General features: G+C 41.8%; 1 protein-coding gene across 15 annotated transcripts in view; it reads left to right on the forward strand.

Moving 5' to 3' along the window:
- Positions 1–11,021, forward strand: part of cacna1g (calcium voltage-gated channel subunit alpha1 G) — a 73,211-nt gene extending 62,190 nt beyond the window's left edge. For 9 of the 15 annotated variants that reach the window (XM_088284215.1, XM_088284203.1, XM_088284205.1 and 6 more), the window contains 9 exons: positions 611–681; positions 1,175–1,253; positions 1,335–1,456; positions 1,785–2,201; positions 3,736–3,888; positions 5,959–6,081; positions 7,739–7,931; positions 8,012–8,181; positions 9,808–11,021. In XM_088284215.1, coding sequence (XP_088140341.1) covers positions 611–681; positions 1,175–1,253; positions 1,335–1,456; positions 1,785–2,201; positions 3,736–3,888; positions 5,959–6,081; positions 7,739–7,931; positions 8,012–8,181; positions 9,808–10,749 — 2,270 coding nt within the window. In that variant the 3' untranslated portion in view covers positions 10,750–11,021. Of the gene's footprint in view, positions 1–610; positions 682–1,174; positions 1,254–1,334; positions 1,457–1,784; positions 2,202–3,735; positions 3,889–5,958; positions 6,082–7,738; positions 7,932–8,011; positions 8,182–8,522; positions 8,593–9,807 lie in introns of all 15 variants that reach the window. The other 6 variants (XM_088284213.1, XM_088284214.1, XM_088284216.1 and 3 more) reach the window with 5 other exon arrangements.
- Positions 11,022–12,840: the final 1,819 nt, after the last annotated feature.

A 12,840-nucleotide genomic window follows, 5' to 3' on the forward strand; every position in this document is an offset into this window, starting at 1 on the left:
TGCTGGCATTTGACAGCTATATAAACTGAAATCCAAATGACTCCCTATCTGGCTCAGATACAAATGAAACTTGAGACAACAATGAAGGTCAAAAAAAAAAAAAAGCGCATCCTCTTTGGTAATTAAACAAGAGCCTTTTTAGACAGCTTAATAAAGGATGTGTTTAATATAGATACAAAAAAGTGACAATCTCCCCAAAAAATCGTAGGGGTTTTTATTTATTAATTAATTAATTAATTAATTAATTAATTTTTATTTTTATTTTTATTTTTATTTTTATTTTTATTTTTATTTTTTTTATTTTTATTTTTATTTTTATTTTTTTACAGGAAGTAATCATTATTTCTGAATGCCACATTCTCATTATCCTACCATGTTGACGATATGCAGCACCATGATTATTCCGGGGTCTTTCTTGTGACCTCTGCTTTAATGACTCGCAAGAGGTATATGTTTTTCATCTTGCTTTGTTTTTGCGCCATCGCTTCCACCCGCCCGCTAATCACCTTAGAGTCATCCGAGCCATCTCAACTCTGGCTGTGTTTTGTTGTCATTGTATGCATAATTAATGGTAAAAAAGGTGGATTTGATTGCTGTTTTTTTTCTGCAGTCCTGAAGCTCCTAAAGATGGCGGTGGGCATGCGGGCTTTGCTGGACACCGTTATGCAAGCGCTGCCTCAGGTAGACTCAACCTTTGTTTTTTTTTTTTCACCCTCTTGGTGGGTTAGAACAGTGGTTCCCAACCACTGGTACGCGGCCCAGTTGTGGTCCGCGGGCCACTTTGGACCGGGCCGCTTTGATGAATGAATTATTTATTATTCGAGGCTGAAAAATATTTTGTTTTGAAAAGTGACTGGCTTGTCTCGGTTACATCGGACTCTTGATGTCAAGATGCTAATTGTCTTGGTCGCATTATGCTAATATTAAACCCACAAGGTAGCAAAATAAGTATGATCACGTATGTCAAAATTCATAGAATTAATAAATCTTACGTTAATTTCCATAAAATGTTCCATAAAAAAATTCTTTGTCAGACCTGCTCTAGTATGTTTTCTTGGATGCTCTCTGTTTTGTTTTCTTACAGGAATGGGATGTTTCTATTTATAGCCTTTGTTTATTTTGTTGAGGATTTCTGTGAGACAAATCAATTTTGCTTCCTGTTTTCACTCCACAGGTGGGAAATCTTGGTCTTCTCTTCATGCTCCTCTTCTTCATCTTTGCAGCCTTGGGGGTGGAGCTGTTTGGCGACTTGAGTAAGACCGCTTGATACATGTCGATATTGAAAACGTATTTTCACGTGCGGTGCGGTTTGTGCTCGTCCGTTTTCTTCGCAGTTTGTGACGAACTCCATCCGTGCGAGGGCCTGGGACGCTATGCGACGTTTAAAAACTTCGGGATGGCGTTTTTGCTGCTCTTCAGAGTTTCCACGGGAGACAACTGGAATGGCATCATGAAGGTGAAATAAACTAATTTGTAAATGGAGCGCATCCACCGAGATTCTTATCATGCCTCTTTTCTATCAGATTGTATTCTGAGGCATTCCTATTTTTTTTTGAGGATTTTAACATACATGCTTCATTTTTGTTGAGGTGACCACAAATCCCGATTTTCATTCAATTTCATTCAACATAATTTCAGGATTACATCATAATAAATTAAAAAATAATATTAATCGTTTGCACAAATTATATATTGGCACTGTCGCCAGTTTTCCATCACTTTTCCGAAATAAATCTAATCACTTACAACTCTACTAATGTGCTGTTTTTTTTTTTTTGTTCCAGGACACTTTAAGAGACTGCGCCCATGAGACCACCACCTGCTACAACACCGTTGTCTCCCCCATCTACTTTGTCTCCTTCGTCTTGACCGCTCAGTTCGTTCTGGTCAATGTCGTCATCGCTGTTCTGATGAAGCACCTGGAAGAGAGCAACAAGGAAGCCAAAGAAGAGGCGGAGCTGGAGGCGGAGTTAGAGCTGGAGCTACATGGCGATGCGGGCGACATGGCAACAAGGTCGCCCCAGCTCAACCCTCTCGCACTTGGCATGGACAGGTCCAGTTCTGGGGGTTCCCCCTGGAGGGCCACCGGGGGTGGGGTCACGGGGCAGGAAAGGGGCGTGGACTCACCCACTGTTGATATACCAAGAGACCCTGTAGACATCAGAGAAGAGCCTCCATCCTGCCCGGAGCCCCCTCTGGAGGTAAGGAATACACTTTATGGTGACAGAGGCCCTTGAAAACAAAATGATGGCCAAACAAAAACACCAACCGTTCAAATAAAACTACTCTGAGGTTGGAGCCCCCCCTGCTGGCGACATTTTAAGACTACTGCACTGACACCCAAGAGTCGGCTGATTAGTTGAGAGTGCAGTGGAACCAATTCTAAATTCTAATATAAAATAAAAATAATTTCCACTCTTCACTGTGTGTGTCCTAACAAAACTATTCCAGAAATGACCATATTTGGTCAAATTCACCACACAAGCTGGTAATAAAACACGGTGGTAACCTCCAAGTTTGTAGGTGAGCCTTTCCTAGGTGTTGTTTTACCTTCAAGGTGACGATTCAATATTTCCCTATAAATTTAATTAATTAGTCCATTGTCAAAATCGTCAAACTTTTCACTATAGTACCAACAACACATTTGTAATGATGTTTTAAGTCACATTTTTTTTTACCCCTAATTGTTGTTATACAAGCGTAATAAGAAGTTAAAAAGTTATGCATACTTTTAAACTAAAAAAAAAAAAAAAAAAAACACGCATTAACAGTTTACATGCGAAATGCATGTTGGATTAACTGAAAACTAAACTGTCCATAGGAGTGTGTGCGCGTGCGTGAGTGTCTGTGTGAGTGTCAGTGAGTGTATGCCTCCCCTCAGCCAAAGCCAGCTAGAACCGGCTCCAGCTTTCCTCTGACACTTATGAGAATGGATTGAGTATAGATTCTAGGTATCGGTATCAAGTCGATGCCTGGCCTTATTAGACAACAGTGCCCTCTTGTGGGCGTTTCCATCCATCAAGTTATTTTTAGTTGACAAGTGAAAAGCGGCCAGTTACTTGTCGGCTAAATACAAATGTTCGTCAAAAAAACACCAGGACCATAAATATCAGGTTAGGTCAGGTTTTCTATGGTAATGTTTTGAGATGCAAGTGATTTCTATGAATGACTTTTTTTTTTTTTTTTTGCCGAGTGCACAGTTTTCACCATGTCGCAATCCCCCTTCACTGTCAAATAGGTTTTACAGTTTGTGTGTGGCTGTTGCCGGTCCCTGCGGAGGACGTGCCAGTCAAAGACGGGTCAGTCACAGTGCCATGGGAAAGCTGGACCACAGAGCCTTGTTCTACTCCTCAAAAGCTATTTCCAGACAGCTTTGGGGGATAGGAAATAGAGATCTTGCGATCCGCGTTTTTTCCCCTTTCTGACATTGTCTGACTTTCTTTGGCGCACTCCTCTAAGATGAGACGTTAACTCGGCTTTCTTGGGATTCGATATCGTACTGTGATTTTGTGGCAGGGGCATCAATGCAACGGTTTTCTTCTCTCTTGTTGTCATTTTGACTGTTTCTGTCTGATTAATTGTCGTTTTATTTCTTTTTGTGTTCATTCTTTCTGCTGGCATTTATTCTTACGTCTCATCTGAACCCTCTGCTGTCCCTGTGTTTTTTTGTTTTTTTTTCTCTCCCTTTTCCCCAAACGACCCCCAACACACCCTCTTCCCTCTGCTTCATCCAAGTTTGTCCAGCAAAGAGCACAGTTTGACTCGGTCTCCCTGGTCATCCAGGGTTCAATGGAAGGCGAGCTGAGTTTGATGGACAACTTGTCTGGCTCCGTGTGCCACTACTACGCACTTTCCCCCAAAGCCAGCAAGCACAACACGGACGAAAAGGTCATTAAATAACAAGAAAGACATTTGTCACAAAGTTTTGGAACGCGCAACAAAAAAAATGATGATTAGAACGATGTGGGGATGCAAATTATGTTGTTTTCTGTCTTTGTGTCTTTTTAAAGAGGAAGTCATCATGTTACATTTGTGGCACGTGAGATAAGTAGCTAAACCCGTCCTTCTGGGGGCGGCCATTTTGTTACTTTCCGTCGACTGAAAATGACATCACAGTTGCTCAGGTGACGACCACTCACGGCTCACGTGTTTTGTGAAGCTGAGCCATGATTGGTCGTTAGCTGAGCCCTGAGCTACTGTGATGTCATTTTCAGTCAACAGAAGTGACAAAATGGCCGCCCCCTGACGTGGCTGAAGTCGATTTTTACTGCTTAACTCATATTCCACGAGCGCGATATTAACCAAAATGCCATGTTTCAACTAGTAGGGGCTACATCGAACATATTCGTGTCAAAGAAATATTTTGGGTTGACTTCCCCTTTAAAAACTTTCATCAGCATTCTCCAAATTCGGGATGCTTTCGTACTGACACATGTCAGGATTCCTCAAGATCCAGATGTCTTTTCAAATCTGTCTGAAATTATTTTATCTTTTCCTTTAAACAATTTATTCTGATAGAATATCACCTCGCCTCATGGCTAAAACTTTTTTATTCTTGCATTGACCCTTTGATGGAACAATTTACTTGATTGAGAACATGTGAAATTATCTCACTCCTTTTGGCAAATCTTAGCCGTTTATGACCATTTAGCGCACTAAATGTCTTAAAGATGGATGCTTTTTTTATACTCTGCAGGATCCCCATTAAGCTGTAAAATATTTACGAAGGGGGAAAACAAGGACATATTGTCCGTAGATTTTTTTTTTTTTTTTTTTAGTAGAACAGCATGCCATGTTATGTATGCCAAATATCATGCCGCCCAAGAACCATTACCATTTTTTTGCGCTGGAGTTGCTCCACATTTAATAACTTTAGCTGGCCAACGCTGTCGTTTCGCACTGCATGGCATCGCAGCCATGATCTCATCGGCTCGTTCGCGTCAGCGGCTGATCAAGGCTCATTCAGTCATGCTCACAGCGTCTTCTGTCCGTTCAGTGAGTTGCAGTTTCTGCTTTGAATATTTGCGGACCAACCTTCTCATCAGTTGTCGCAAAATTAGGAAACACACTCAAGACTTTTCAACCCAAGTCAAGTCTGAGTTTAGCAGTAAAATCCCTTACATCTCAGGCGGCGGCCATTTTGTCACTTTCTGTCCACTGAAAATGACATCACAGTTGCTGAGGTGACGACCAATCACGGTTCACCTACGCTCTGAAGCTGAGCCATGATTGGTCGTTTGCTGAACCCTGAGCAACTGTGATGTCATTTTCAGTTGACAGAAAGTGACAAAATGGCCGCCCCTTGAGATGTACAAAAGTGGATTTTTACTGTTTAACTCTTTTAACGCTAACGAAATATTAATCAGAACGCCATGTTTTGACTACTGAAGATGTATCGAACATATTATTGCGATTTATACTGATTTCCAAATAAAAATTCAAATCAATTGACATACTGATTGAGTCAGCATCAAATTGTCACGATCAGAATACCTTCATTGACAAATTCAGAATGTTATTCTGTCACTATAGTTTAAAAAGAGTTAATAAATTTTAAAAAATGATCATGAGTGGTGAGCGAATATGGAGAAACAAAAGTCTGTTCCTTTCAGTTTCTATTTTTATCTTTTCCCAATTTTCATCTCGCCGCATCCCTTGAGGTTCGTTCGTCTATCGGGATTTGCCCTAAAAAGACACAAAAAGCAAAACGCATATGCAAAGTTAATCTTTTGCGAGGTGCACTTCCCACTTTCGATTTCCAAACCTTCCAAAAGCCGCACATTTCATTTCCCATCTTCATCATTTGATCCAAAATTCGTCACACTGAACTTTATGTTGCTCAAATATATATTTGCCTTCTCGCTATTGTCCGCCACCTTCATATTTGTGTGTTTTGCACCGACTGAGCACCGTGTACTTGCTTTGTGCGCTCACCCACCGCTGTCTCTTCCTGTTTAGATTCCTCTAGCTGAGATGGAAGCTCTGTCTCTGGCCTCTGAGAAATCCTGGTCGATAGCTCTGACAGAGGAATCGCTCGCTGACGATTTTAATCCTCTCTCTCTAAGCAGTTTGGAATGCAATGTACTGACAGTTCCTTTTTGTCTTCATACCTCCTCCTCCTCCTCCTCCTCTCGTTTGCAGTATCTCGTAGTCGTGTTTCCTTTCCAGGGTATTCCAAAGCCACTTGCCCACTTCACCACCCTTTCCACGCTCAGCAACTTGTAAAATGTTTAGTTGAAACCAGATGTCTCAGCACACCTAAAACTGCACTTTGATAGTTCACATCATGGCTAAGGCAAAGGTTTTATTGTCCAATCAAAACTAAGCGAGTACCCTTGAGGTTTTTTTTTAAACTTTATAACACGCCCTGCAATACTCATTCCCCCACGTTGGCAAAGTTATTTCCAAATCATCTTGAAATGTCGTTTTAGCAGCAGTCAGGATCGTCATCAGACAGCGAGGAACGTAGACGGAACATTTGGAAGCGGTTAGTGACCGCAGACTACCTTGACGAGGGATCACACCAACGGTGATGTCACATGGCAGACCTTGCCTAAATGTTAACTGTTGCGCAACTGTGATGTGTAGCGGCAGCTGCAGCAAGGCCATCGTTTTTGTGATTTTATTTTATTTATTATTTATTATTTATTATTTATTATTTATTATTTATTATTTATTATTTATTATTTATTATTTATTATTTATTATTTATTATTTATTATTTATTTTTAATTGACTTTTTATTAGAATATTTCCGTACCATTCATTTTCATCTTTGTAGTATCGCGCCTTTATTTTTTTCCCCGTTTCACAGATTCTCAACTACCCCTTGTAATATTTGCGTGACGCATTCGAAATTCATCCATGTGAGACTGCGTACTGGTCCTGAGGGACGTTCCCACCCCCAAATTGAAAATAAATTGAATGTCAATTGGGGACTACGTTATATTGGCTCAGAAATGAGGCCATCATCCCCAGAGTCGCTTATCTTCCTCCTGCCATATAGTGAAACATTTGAGTCCATTTTTTTTTTTTTTTTTTAAGACAGGCAGCCTCAGCCAGCACATGACATGGGATCACTTTTAATTGGATTGTGCAGAGAGAGGCAGCAAAGAAAATGGTAAAAAAAAATAATAATTTAAAAAAGTGGAGAAGAAAAGGGCAATAAGTGTCGTTGGAAGGCCTTTGTGAATCTAACCATGAGTCGTCCAACTTTTCTCGTTCTCATCTCATCTTTCCAGCCTGCTGTGTCCTCGTGCAGTAGACTAGTGCACCCGGCAGTTTACATCTTTTTTCCTTCTCTCTCTCGAATCGCTTTACACGTTTGTGCCACCTTTCTCCGCTGTGCTTTTCATGTGCGTCTCGGTTCTCTCCTCTGTCAATGGTTGCGCTTGTGTTTGCTCTATCCGCCGTCTTCTGGTCTTGTAGTGAGCACCAGGCTGCAAGACACTGCCCCAGCTGACAGCAGGCTAATGCCATTCGTTATTTACAGTTAAAGGAGCGAGGAGATTTTAACCCCCAATAGTGTGCTTGCGCTTAAAAGAAGCCGCTTTTAAAATTCACTTTTTGGAAGATTTCTGTGATCTGCGGCAGCTCTGTTCCAGCCCAACTTCCAACATTTGTTTTCTGTGTGACCCGAAGCCTGCTTCCTCTTTGTTTGTTTTTTTTCTAATATAAAATATCAGGCTTCAAGCATCCGTCTTGTCAAGAAAAGTTGACTTCTCTCGTTGTTCAACAGGCCGAGCAGGTTGACCTCGGGGAAACGCCGGAGGACAACCTTCTGTGCGTCAGGAAGCCCGCGGTGGGACGCGCACACTCGCTACCCAACGACAGCTACATGTTCTTCTTTCAGCCTTGTGGCAAGCCCGTTGCGGCTTCGGCGCAGATATCTCGACCCAAGCACATGCTGCGCTCGCATTGGGCCCAGTCAGGTAGCGCCAATATTAAGAATAATTAGCACAAAGGAAAGTGCACAAATTAACTTCTTTTATTTTTTTATTTTATTTTTTAGGCTCCAGTGGTTCGGTGCGTTCGCAACCTGAAGAAGTTTCCCAACGACTGACCGTTCCCACTGACCTCTTCAGACCCATCAGCCCTCGCAGCCACTCGGACTCTGAAAGTATACCGCGACTACCCCCTCCCAGACGCACGCATGCGGTGAGCCGCAAGCTCCGCAGACAGGTGACCCGACTCTCATTAATTCCTCCGGGATGATTCGGATTTTACACGAAGGTCATTTAATTTTTTTGGGTATATTGTAAAGTACGGTATGTTTAGCCTTAAATTAATCAATCAATAATGCATCTTTTTTTAGAGACCCTTGGCAGCATTATTTGCCGGATGTTTTACTATTTCATCACTACCCCAAAAAAAAGAAAAAAAAAAAAGAAGAAGCTACATTATTTATATTTAGCTTTCCTTTCTTTTCCACATTCCTTCCCTTCCCCCGACCTACCCACTCCCCCCACTTGCGGATTCGCTGACTCATTTTAATTTTCATACTGTTATTTTCCGACCCCCAGCTCAGTTGGGCCCAAAAACCACCTGACCCCGAGCTCCTGCTCAAGCACAGATACTCCTGTTTCTGAAACAGTGAGGGAGAAAAAAAATTGGACTTAAGTTACCATTTTGGCCTTTCAGAAACACCGGTCTCCACGTTCATATCGGGAGAGACAGACAGGCTTCATTCCATTTGTCATTTTTTTCAAATGTTTGTCTGCCGCTCACCATCCGGCACATAACTACACTAGCAAGTGTTAATTTAAAATGACCTGACAGGGTGATTGTTATTTTAATGCACTCTTGGCGATCGATACTCTGGAGGCTGACTGGTGCGTTAATCCAAGAAGGGTATTGCTGTCTTTGGCCACTAGATGGCACTATAGTCACACCGTTAATACACAATGCAGGTAACTGAAGAACATTTCTCCGTCAAACTCATTCAAATCCTGCTTCCTCGTCTCCACCATTTAAAATTGACCCCACAGCAAAATGAAACATTATTAATATTTTATTAAACCAATCGGTGATCGATTGAGGCTCAGAGTCCGTCATCAAAGTTATAAGGCATCAATAACATCTTTTGCAGATGTTTTGTGTGAAGGTCAAAGGGAAAAGAGGCAAGTGGTCTCAAGGTCATCCGGTGAGAGATGCTCAACGTGTTTGTTTACTTTGGAAAAGAACCTTTTTTTGTTTGTCTGTTTTTATTGAAAAGAGTAAGGTGCCAAATTATATTGCGTGGTAAAACTCTTGGCTCAAGGGCCTCCTGTGTGACATTTGCGCGCCTGTGTGAGGTTTCTCGTGGAACTTGCATTTCCGAAACAGTTGTGTGAGCTTAAATGAATTGGGTTGATATGAATTTTGGGAACGAATATTAAATTTCAGGTCTTAGAGGTTTCTAAAAGTGTGGTGACTATAATTTTTTCTTTGTGACAGAAAAGCCAAATAGGGGGAAATATTTTAAACCATGAACTGATTCACTTTAAATTCACAATAACCTCTGAGCACCCGGATTCCTCTTGGGGTTTGCGCACTACAGCGTAACTGTTGTAGCTTTATGTTTAATTAATGCACACGTTTCCACTCCAGTGACCCTTTTCATAATCACGGGATATCTGAGCCGCTTGTGAACTGTGACCCCAAATTGTGACTTATCATCCTCATCAGCTCACACTAACCAGTTCATCTCAAATCCCATACCACGGCCCACGATTGCCCTCTCATTACACATTTATCTCCAACATCCTCACCCATCCCATCCTAAATATTTCATCCCCCCTCCTTTCTCCCCCGTTCCCCGTCTTGCAGGTCGCAGTGTCTACTGAGTCTCAGGAGGCCCTGTGTTCAGATGGAGGGGAAAGCAGCGAAGGACTTGCGAACGCGGCTTCTCTTGACCTCCCTCCATCCTCCTCCGCCTCCTCCGCCTCCTCACCGTTACCCTTCTCCCAGCAGCAGCAACAGCAGCCTGCTTTCCATCTGGTCCCCGCCACACCGGGCGCCTCCCCGAAACCTTCGCCCCCCAGCAGCGTGCACACCCATCGACGCGACCAGCACTGCCTTGACTCCCTCTCGCCACGCTCGTCCGTACCGGCCTCTGCGGATCAGGAAGTGTCTCTTATTACCGCGGGAGTGTTGACAGGACGTGATGACATCACGGCACGGGATGATGAACTCGGCTGTGGCAGCAGCATCGGAGCTAAAGAGGGTTACAAAAACAATGCGGACTGCCAAGAAAGTGGGAGTACTTGTTCGAGGCCGTTGAAGAGGTTTCACAGCGTTGACACGCAGGGCCGCAGCATCCTCCTGGCCCGTCCCCGCCCGTACTCCTGGTTGGACGACCCTCGTCGCCACTCGGTGGAGGTTTGCTCGCCGGTGGAATCCGGCCCCCAATACAGCACCACGTCCACTTCGTCGGGTTTCGTCTCGCAGGGTGACAGTCTGCAGATCCACAGTCAGACGTCACCTCGACGTAAGAAGAAGATGAGTCCTCCCTGCATCTCCGTGGACGCGCCTGATGGATCGAAGCCGCAGTCCAGGATCTACCCAGCTCTTGGTGGTTTAGGTTTGCCCCCTCCCTTGCCAAATCGGGACACCTGCCTGAGGAGGAGAGCGCCCTCTAGTGACTCAAAGGACTCCTTTGACCTTGGTGTTGGAGAGGGTTCAGGACAGGATGGTGACTCTGCAAACACCAAGCCCAAGCTACTGACGCTTCCCAGTTTCTCCTTTGAGAAGACAAGCTCTGAGCACTGATCGCTTATCCACAAACAAACACACACGTACACACGCACACAAAGAAAGACTCACCGCGAGATGAAACATAGACACTGATGCACTTTGTGTATATCTGGTGGTAATAGATCTAGAAATAACGGTGTAGAGAGTAATAATGGTTAAAAAAATTACATTTGAATTTAATAAAATACATAAATAAATAAAGAGTGAAACATCTTTGGTTCCTTTTAGGACCAGTGCTGTAGTAGTGTTGCCGGCCTTTGTCTTAGTATTTAATTTTTTTTTTTTTACTGCCAACACTCCAAGATGGGGAAACCAAATAAAATAAAGGAATTCTTCTCCTCTGCTACACTCGCATGCCATTGGCTGCAGTTTGATGTGATAACCTCTGGAGTGACATCACAAAATGACCTTCGGTTACCGTTAGAACTTTTTGGTGTTTCACAGGGTCGAATCTGACCACTCATTGGAGGTACAAAGCAATATGAACGTTTTAGAAGCACTATTTTCTTAAATTATTGGGTCATTGTGTTTGTAAAGGTTGTGGTTGATTTTTTTTTTTTTAATTATTATTTTTTTTTATTTTTATTTTTTTATTTATCATGGGTCTGGTATCTAAATGTCTTTCTTTCTTTCCTATCTAGGTTACTTTTAGCTTTCTTGGTTTATGGGAAAGTGAACATTTTATATATATATATATATATATATATATAGGTAGGAGGGAAGGAGGGGATTTTTCTTCTTTTTTTTTTTTTTTTTAATTCCACTTCATACTGCACTTCCATCTTTACCATTGTTTGGACACTATGCTAAAAACAAAACAAAACAAAAGGGGTAATACCAAATTGTCTTTTACTTGTGTGATGTTGAAAATGATTAGAAAAAGCACATTATGTCATGTTTCACCTCATGAACCTTATTCTATCGTATGTATTTATTTATTTTTCAAAATAAACACTTATTTAAACTTGTTTTCCCTGAAACACATTTTAAAAGAACTGTGCAGCCCTGGAGTCTTCAGTAGTGTAGTGCATTTTCAACTCACGTTGAAGCGTTGATTATATGATAGGAGCAACTTTTACAATGGAGGGCACCTAAGGTAAGCTTGATGAATTGTATACTATTTAAAATATGTGGCCCAAAGTCAACTGGGAACGGATCACCGGAAGCAAAAAAGTGTGAGGATGACCTTAAAACCAGAAATGGAACATTTTTTTTGCAGCAGTCGTTTACTTTTTATATAAATCTGAACTCTTTAGGCATTATTTCCATGAGGTTACAATTGCCAGGGAAATTACTCACATCACTCCAAACTCGAACAGAACGTGGCTCCTGGGCCAGTTAATAATAGTGCTTGTTTTTTTTCTTTAGAATGAAGCACTCATGATTAATTTCTTCCACAAAAGGCTCAATTAATGATGTGTCGGACCACACATAACCGTGAGATATATGCGAGCTCGGGCTACCGAAATAATCAGTGGTCCGCATGTGCTTCATCTGCATGATGGTTCTTGCATAAAGATCAGTGTTCATTAATCATAACCTTTAAATTTACAAATAGGGTAACCTATATTAGGAACAGCTCTCACAAGGCCAGGGCCACAAATATTTTTTTCAAAGGTCCATTTATTGCTTCATGCTATAATAATACTAAAAGTCTTTTTAATTATAAGCAACAAACGGATACAAAGTCAAATAAAATGTAATAAACCTCATGAAAATATAGGTTTATATTGAATTATAAAAAAGGGACTAGACTCGAAACAATTTAACTGTAAAAGTTTTACATAACTTTTAACTGCAAAGGAGGGTAAGGAGACTCCATGCGACTTTCCAGCAGTCTCAGTTCCTAACTTTTCCCCTCCTTTCTCCTGTACATTTTTGTCCTGCTCTTGTCCACCAGGTGGTGCTGAAGAACCCGAGATGTAGCATTCATGAATTTAAGAAAGCTCCTCTTGGTCATCAAGGTTTGGACCTGTTGCAAATGATAGATTTGACTTTTTGTTGTTCTAGGTGGCGCTGGTGCAGGAAATGTGTCATCTACTTCCTGTCCAACATGCTGACACGTGATGTATGTTTCAAACTTGGCATGTTTAAGATTCAAAGAGC

The sequence above is a fragment of the Idiotropiscis lumnitzeri genome, chromosome 20 (genome assembly GCF_059441095.1).
Source record: "Idiotropiscis lumnitzeri isolate Australia: NSW breed Sydney's pygmy pipehorse chromosome 20, RoL_Ilum_1.0, whole genome shotgun sequence".
NCBI classification, from domain to species: Eukaryota; Metazoa; Chordata; class Actinopteri; order Syngnathiformes; family Syngnathidae; genus Idiotropiscis; species Idiotropiscis lumnitzeri.